The 8,929-nt window shown below is 41.3% G+C and overlaps 1 protein-coding gene across 2 annotated transcripts in view; it reads right to left on the minus strand.

Annotated features, from left to right (window-relative positions):
* USP10 (ubiquitin specific peptidase 10) overlaps positions 1 to 8,929 on the minus strand; it is a 55,854-nt gene that overhangs the window by 46,186 nt on the left and 739 nt on the right. The window contains exon 2 of one of the 2 annotated variants that reach the window (XM_014536686.1): positions 3,069 to 3,158. The exons of the other annotated variant lie outside the window; for it this stretch is intronic. Within the exon in view, the coding sequence (XP_014392172.1) occupies positions 3,069 to 3,158 (90 nt within the window). The remainder of the gene's footprint in view (positions 1 to 3,068; positions 3,159 to 8,929) is intronic. 2 annotated transcript variants of the gene reach the window in all.

An 8,929-nucleotide genomic window follows, 5' to 3' on the forward strand; every position in this document is an offset into this window, starting at 1 on the left:
AACAAAGAAACAGAATTTCCGGAGGATGAGGCCCAGAAATCAGGATTTTAAAAAGATTCCCAAGTGATTCTAATGTGCAGCCAAGGTTGAGAACCACTGACCTAAACTATTGTGCGTATTTGTATTTTGTTCCATGCTATCACTGTAAGGGTGCCTGCCTTTAAGCGTCTGTGCCATCATCACTCAATTACCACCTCAGATCGCTGGCACCTGGCTCAGCCTTGATAATTGCCTGAATCCCCTGACCACCTACTCAAACCCCACACTGCACACATGGACAACTACTGCCAACAACACTGAATCAAAACTCTAGTGTGTCATTAAACAGAGTGCTACATGGGCAAAAACTTGTAAATGCATCTGTTTTACAGGATTTCTCACTTAATGAAATATACTGGAACCAAGCCAACAAAAGCTTGGCTACTAAGGCCACCTGCTAGGAAGGAAGGTGCACCACTAAATCAGAGCTTCTACATAAATGATTTTCTTCTGATTTGTTGGCCCTTGCCAATGGTCTCTTCAAATACCTTGGAAAATCTAGAGCTGCCTAACAAGAAGTATTTATGGTAGTTGGTACATATACCCTTCACCTTCCAATCTTGAGGAAGTACAGAATGTTCCCCTTAATGAGTTGCTTTGGTTGTTAATGAAAACCAGTTACTTAGAAGCAGTAAAAAAAATGCAAAATTACTATCTGCTTAAAATAAAGAATGCACAACGGATGCTGATAGCTAAGGATTTGTCATGTCACACTGAGGAAGCAGTATTTTAAAGATTTTTTTACTGATTTTTAGAGAGGAAGGGAGGAGAAACATATATGTGAGAGCAAATCATTGATTGGCTGCCTCCTGCACTCCCCCTACCTGGGATTGAGCCCCAACTCTGGGCATATGCCCAACTGGAATCAAACCAACGACCTGGAATCAAACCAACGACCTTTCGGTGCACGGGACAATGCCCAACCAACTGAACCACACCGACCAGGGCAGGTAGTGTTTTAAATTAATACAAATTATTCTTCTATATTACTTAGCAAAATATAACTCCAGCTGTGCCTCCAAAATAATGAATGAATTAAAGATATTTATCCTTCAGTTTACTATTGTGCTTTATTTAATTAGCTGAGAAAAGAATCAACTCACAAATAGAAACAACTAAAAAATGAATCCATACACCTGAAACTAATACAAAATAATACTGAATGTAAACTGTAACTGAAAAAAAAAATTTAAACAAATGAAAGAAAATATTTTAAAAACCTAGTGGATTAATGATGACATTGGATGGGATATCTACAGTGATAAAGGTGGCAAATATAAAAAATAACAGGCAAGCCAACTGAAAAGTTCTCTTTCCAAGCTCATCACTGACACACAGTTAGGCTCTCCACCTGAAGGCTGACATCTCCTTGGCTCTCAAATTTAGGGGATAAGGGCATCTGCTCTTGCCATGTCAACAAAGGGTCACTGCCATGGCCTACCAACTGGGCATGGGAAAAATATGGTGAAAACATCTTTTTTTTAATATATTTTATTGATTTTTTACAGAGAGGAAGGGAGAGGGATAGAGTTAGAAACATCGATCAGCTGCCTCTTGCACACCCCCTACTGGGGATGTGACGCAGCCAAGGTTCATACCCTTGACCGGAATCGAACCTGGGACCCTTCGTCCGCAGGCCAACGCTCTATCCACTGAGCCAAACCAGTTAGGGCTGGTGAAAACATCTTATTCACATCAATAACTGTCCTATGATCTCAGAACTACATTTTTTTTTAAAAAACAGCCCAAATAATGAAACAAAACAGAGAGAAATATCTGATATACAGGTCAGGCACCTGGATTGAAGAAACTACATAACAGAGATACAGAGAGCCATAAAAAACCTTAAAGAAAGCTAGAGGTCACCCATTATTATTGCAGAAATTATCATCAATCTGAAATACTTTAATAGCAGCCCATCACTTCTTAATCATGGATCTGTATGCTGTGGTCCTGTTATTCATTGCCAGAACCAGAAACAACAAAACAAACCCACATGCAGCCCTGAACATACTGAATGACAACCAGGTGTGCTCTTTATTTCTTTCAACTGGTCCCTCTGTCAATTAACTTATCCATTTGACACACAATTAAGGCAAGATGCTATGCTAGGCAGTGAAGGCACTGGAGAACCAGAACACACATATTCAAGAAAACCTTCCTGAACCCATCAGATCACCCTCAGGGCCCCTGAACTCCTACTTAAGGGCACCGGCCAAAGCTCTAGTTAGATGACCATCTGTCCGGTGTTACCTTCACCAAGCAGGGCCATGTCTTCTTTTCACCACCCTGAACACGGAGCCCAATACAGGCCCAGCAGGCTGCAGGCCTCCTCGAATGGCCAACTGACCATAGGAGAAAAGATGAAGCACCTACAGAATCAAAGTCCAAAGGGCCCTCAAAGCCACATATATGGAATTCCTTTCCTTTTTCATAGAGAAGTGATGAACTAATTAAAAGAGCTAACTCAAATCTATCACCCAATAAGAAATCAATGGCAAAGAAACAAAAGGTACTTTAACTTTCTGTTCACCTTAAAAAAAAAAAACAAAACACACTCATTTGGCCCGCTGATGCTACCCAGTGGTTGAGCATCGACCTATGAACCAGGAGGTCACGGTTTGATTCCCGGTCAGGGCACATGCCTGGGTTGCGGGCTCGATCCCCAGTGTGGGACTTGCAGGAGGCAGCCAAGCAATTATTCTCTCTCATCATTGATGTTTCTATCTCTCCCTCTCCCTTCCTCTCTAAAATCAATAAAAATATTTTTTTTAAAAACTTGTTTGTTCAACATGTACCTTGGGATGTGAGGTAAACTGTTTCCAAACTCAGCCCTGGTAACTCTGTGTCCAAGTCTAGCCATTGCTAGAATACTGCTACAGCATCATTGTGTCAAATTCAAGTTATATTCAGCTAAGCTTCCAGCCAATACTGAAGAGCATATTAAGATTTTTTTTTCCTCTTACCTTTCTCACTAAACAGAACTCTAGTCACAGATGAAAAATAAAGTTTATGCTCCTGGCACTTACCTCACAGTGTAGTTGTTGCATGGAAAAGCCAAGAGTTCTATAAGAACCAAGAGCAGCCCAGCCAGCATGGCTCAGTGGTTGAGCATGGACCTATGAACCAGGGGGTCACAGTTCGATTCCCAGTCAGGGCACATACTTGAGTTGCAGGCTTGATCCCCAGTAGCGGGGCGTGCAGGAGGCAGCCAATCAATGATTCCCTCATCATAGATGCTATTTCTATCTTTCTCCCTCTCCCTCTCTGAAATCAGTAAAAATATTTTTTTTAAAAAAGAACCAAGAGCAATTATTTTTTTAGCACCAGTTTGTGAAAAACTGGAAGCAAAAATTTCTTAAACTGATAAATCCATGACCAGTAACCAAATAAAGCAGCAAGAACTTCTGAAGGCAAACTGGCGGGCTGTGTACACACATCCCCAAAGAGATTTTGACCCCAACCCATCTTCAGAGTGAATTAGAAAGTGAGTTCCGACTCTCTGGGACATCGGACAGTCACAGTTAAACTGAGCTGTGGTGGAGTCTGTGCTGCTCCCATACTGTCACCTTCAGAGTGTTTCATGATATGGAGCACAGCAGTCATCTGCAAAGCACCTGTAGCTTTGGGGAACATTTTCACACTTACGTATTTTTTTGTAATTGTGTTTTACAACTTACAAACCCCAACAAACACTCCAGCATACAGCAAGAACTGAAAAAATGTTTGATGAGAAGGAATTAATCAGTTAGTGAACTTCAACAAAACTGAAATCTCATTGTGAAGATCCAATGTGGTGGATCTTCAAAACTTTCAGGTTTTTCAGCTGTTTCTATTTCCACAATTCATACCACTCAATGCTAAAATTAGATAATGTCACCTCTCAGAGTGTTACAACCTGTATTTTTGGTTGTTGTTCACACCTAGCCTAGATTGGAGAAATTAACCAATTTTTGTTCAAAATATGATTTAGTTAATCCCATTCATGAAAAAGTGGTCAACAGATTAAGTGGAAAAAGATGTACACAAAACCATATGGAGCCCTAGCCGGTGTTCCTAAGTGGTTAGAGCATCGGCCCTTGCACCAAAGGGTCACCGGTTTGATTTCCAGTCAAAGTCATGTACCTGGGTTGTAGGTTCGATCCCTGACCCCCGTTGGGGTGCATGCTTGAGGCAACTGATTGATGTGTCTGTCTGTCTCTCTCTTTCTGTCTCTCTCTCCTCCATCCTCCCTCTCTAAAAATCAATGGAAAAATACCTCAACAACAACAACAAAAACCATATGGAGTCCCTGAAACTTGAGTGTGGCTAAGATAACATGCAGAAGTCACCCAAAACACAGATTTGGGGCCTGGTCACAGGGACCCCTAATTAGCATGTCTGGATGATGATCACAGTGCCAGGTGATTATTTTGGGAGAAGAACATGACCAAGGATCATAACTTAAATACTATTATATGTCTAAAATTTACTACAAAAAGTATCCAAGGAAAGCATTTCAAAATACAGGGTGGGCAAAAGGAGGTTTACAGTTGTGAGTAATGAAACAGTTTACTCTTGTATTATTCATTTATTAATTATTGTATTACTTTTATTATTGTGACATTCTTTTGAGTTAATAAAGCTACTGTAATAATCATAACCTGCATGACATTTTCCATATGAACTGTAAACCTATTTTTTTTCCCCACACCTGTTTGTATTAACAGTAGTTATCTCAGAGTCATGGGATATAATGGGTGATACGTTTTTCATGCTTTCTTATTTTCTAGGAGCATTAAAAGAAAAAAGCTTATTTTTAAAGGTACCTCCCCCAAAAAAGTAAAGTGAATCATGTCCCCAAATGACTTTCCCTAAAGACTCTGCCCAATTATCACTGATGACACTCAAGGGCTATTTTCCTGACATTAATCTGCCCCACATGTCCCCAACAGAATGCCCTATATTTTTCTCCTTGAAGTTTGGGGGTTTGAGATGCCTGAGGTGCTGAGGTGAACAGAGAATACATTCCCAGACCTAGAGGAAAGCCCAAAGAGTGATAGCCCTGACAACCCACAAATCCCCTGTGCAATCATCTTAATCAGCAATGCTAACACAGAATGGAACTACCTACCCCAGTGGTTCTCAACCTTGGCTGCACATTAGAATCACCTAGGAATCTTTTTAAAATCCTGATTTCTGGGCCTCATCCTCCGGAAATTCTGTTTCTTTGTTATGGGGTGGGGCCACAACATTAACAAAAAAACATAATTTCTGGAGGATGAGGCCCAGAAATCAGGATTTTAAAAAGATTCCCAGGTGATTCTAATGTGCAGCCAAGGTTGAGAACCACTGACCTACCCATTTCCTACAACCTGTGGTTTTATTCCTAAAACCTGTTTCCCACAGACACCTACCTGCTTACAAGATCAAACACAGTCTTTGGCTTGGACTACCAAGGTCCTTCACCTCTCCTCCGATTCCTGTCCCACCACTCCACCCTATACTTCCATCAGCCATAATTCTTTGTTGGGTTCCCAAACATGCCACAGGCTTTGAGACTATTCCTCTGCATGTTCTCTCCTACATGCCCTTGTCCTCATGCTTCTCTCAATGTCACCTTTCTAGAAGAAACATCTTCCCAGCTTCTCCTGACACTATTACACTCTTCTTTTTTCAAACCATCTTACACCCAATTATCTCTTAGATTGTGCCATTTCTATCTACTACAACCTCCCTAGACAAAAGTCCAAGAATCCTCCTACTGATCTTACTGCCACTGTGACCCTGCTAGTCTATTCTATATAGGGCAGTGAGAGTGTAAGCCAAAATACAATCTGATTTTGAGATTCTGTGATCAAATGCTATATCATGTGAATAGGTTCCTCCAGTAATTTTAAAAATAAGATTTGCTCCAGAAAGTTCAATTCAATGACTATCTGCTTAGAACAGACTGTATGTATTATGAACAATAGAACAATCACCCAATAAATGCCCTAACAGAAAAAAAGCATAGAAATATATATCAAACTGAAGATTAGGGATGAGAGGAAGAGATTGACTTATATTTTTTAACTTACATACTTCTATATTGTTTGCATGTTTTAGAACTAGCATGTCTTAGTAAGAACTTATATCAAAATGCATCCCATGCAGTATTTAGTAATTAACAATTATTAACATACTAGAGGCCCAGTGCACTGGGAGGGGTCCCCATCCTGGCCTGTGCCCTGTCACAGTGTGGGAGCCCCGCATCGATCACCCCAAAGAGGTAGGCCACGCCCACCCATCCGGGGCTCCAGGGCTCCCCGATGGATTGCCCCAAAGAGGTAGGCCGGAGCCGGGGGTCCTGCCTCTGCACCGCAGGGAGCCGGGAACCCCAGGGTCCCCAGGCAGGCCTCACCTCATGGAGCCGGGGGACTGAGCACACAGTCATCTTGTGATGGCGTGAGGGCATCATGGCATGACAATCACTTAGGGTTTTATTGGTAAGGATTAATAACAGTAATAGTAACATATTCCATCTTTAAACATTTAAATATTTTTAAATATATTTTTATTGATTTCAGGGAGGAAGGGAGAAAGAGAGATAGAAATATCAGTGACGAGTGAGAATCATTGATTGGCTGCCTCCTGCACGCCCCCTACTGGGGATCGAGCCCACAACCCGGGCACGTGCCCTTGACTGGAATCAATCCTGGGACCTTTCAGTCGGTAGGCCAACACTCTGTCCACTGAGCCAAACCAGCTAGGGCTAAATCTTTATTTCATTCATTTGTCCATCATAAATTTTCACTGAGGAATTACTATGGTAAGTCATAATATGAAATGTTATCCTTTTATCAATCTCTTCTAGAAAAACAACTTGATAAAGTAAAACAGGCAAAGAATTTAGAAGTTCAAAGGCCTGCTTTTAAGTCCTTCATTACTCACTTAAAAGCCATGTCACAGCCTCCCTGAGTCTCACTTTACTTGTGTAAAATGGTAATAACAATATGGTACATAGTTGCTGCAAGGATCAAACCAGCCATGGCACTTTATAAACCATGCAGTTTATACATTGCACAACATTCTCGACATGTCAATTACTGAATGCTTAGTGTTTTATAATAAACATGTTCTTCTTTGTCCAATTATCAGATCAACCCAGAAGGTCAACCCCAGGTCTCAAATAAATGTACATATCTTGGCAGCCATTTAATGGAATTTCTACTTAAATATCAATATTTAAGAGAAAGTGTGTGTGTGTGTGTGTTCACCACATTGGGCAAGCATCTCCCCAAACTCGAGAATTAAATGTCATTTTCAAATTCTCTTCTATTCCTCCAAACCTTCCACATCTCTTATCAAAAAGAAAAAGACTGGCTCAGTCAGCATGGCTCAGTGGTTGAGCTTCAACCCATGAACCAGGTTATTCCCAGTCAGGGCATATGCCCCGGTTATAGACTAGATCCCCAGTAGGGGGCATGTAGGAGGCAGGCAATCAATGATTCTCTCAATAATGATGTTTCTATCTCTATCCTTTTCTCTTCCTCTCTGAAATCAATAAAAATAAAAATAAAATTAAAATAATTTGGTATTTTCGGAAAGAATAGGAGTATACATTTTAATGAGTTAAGATGAAAGTCTCTCAAGAGAGGCACTGCACCCTAGCCAGTTTGGCTCAGTGGATAGAATGTCAGCCTTCGGACTGAAGGGTCCTGGGTTCGATTCCAGTCAAGGGCACATGCCCGGGTTGTGGGCTCAATCCCCAGTGTTGGGTGTGCAGGAGGCAGCCAATCAATGATTCTCTTTCATCACTGATGTTTCTCTCTCTCTCCCTCTCCCTTCCTCTCTGAAATCAATAAAAATATATTTTTTAAAAAGAGAGAGAGGCATTGCTGCCTCCTCTAATGTTATAAACTGTCTACAATAAGAGAAACACACACGCAAAAAAACCCACTAGTAATCCTCCTGACAGTTATCAGAACACCAAATAAATTCACAAGTTAATTGGTCCTGACTAAATTTAAATGAATATAATAAAAATAAATATACACTGCACAGAGAACACTATGACACTACCATGTTTATGTGAAAAAAATGAATGCAGATTGTAACACCTCGTTAGACCAAAGGCAAATCAAAATTTTCAATGCAGAACCATATATTAAATGTTCTTGGGCAGTTCTAGTTCACAAGGTCCATGGCTTGCAAAATGTAATTTATACTGATATCCAGCTTTACTCAATATATTAAACACAAAAATGAACATTTTTGACACATATTCACAATGGTAAACTTCTATTTGTGTCAACAGTGAGAAGACTAAAGTTGAGAAGATGGTCCAAAAAGCTATCCCCACCACTTGCAGTGCAATCAGTGGATCTCAGCTAAGGACTATATAGCTCAGGTGGGGGTCGGGGGCTATAATACTCATGGGACTCCCATCCACAACAACAAAGGCAGTCTTTTTTTTTTTTTTATGACATACTTTATTTTCATTAGTTCTCATCCTTACCCGAGGATATGTTTAGAGCAGCAGTCGCCAACCTTTCGGACCTCGCGGACCACCGGTTGTCGACCACTGCTCCAAAGGTTTCCTTAAACCAGCGGTCACCAACCTTTCGGACCTCACAGACTACCGGTTGGTGACCGCTGGTTTAGAGAGAGAGACAGAGAGAAACATTGATATAAGAGAGTGACACTGACTGGTTACTTTCCGGAAGTGCCCCAACTAGGGATTGAACCTGCAACCCAGGAATGTGCCCTGACAGCAATTGAACCAGAAACCTTTCGGTGCACAGAACAACAACTGAGCCACTCTGGCCAGGCAACAGGTGCAGTCTTAATTTGTGTTTTTTGGGAGTTGGGGCCAGCCGGCCAACTCCCCCCACCCCTCCACAGCCCTCCCCACTCCGCCACCACCACC

The sequence above is a fragment of the Myotis brandtii genome, unplaced genomic scaffold (assembly GCF_000412655.1).
Source record: "Myotis brandtii unplaced genomic scaffold, ASM41265v1 scaffold165, whole genome shotgun sequence".
Lineage (NCBI taxonomy): Eukaryota > Metazoa > Chordata > Mammalia > Chiroptera > Vespertilionidae > Myotis > Myotis brandtii.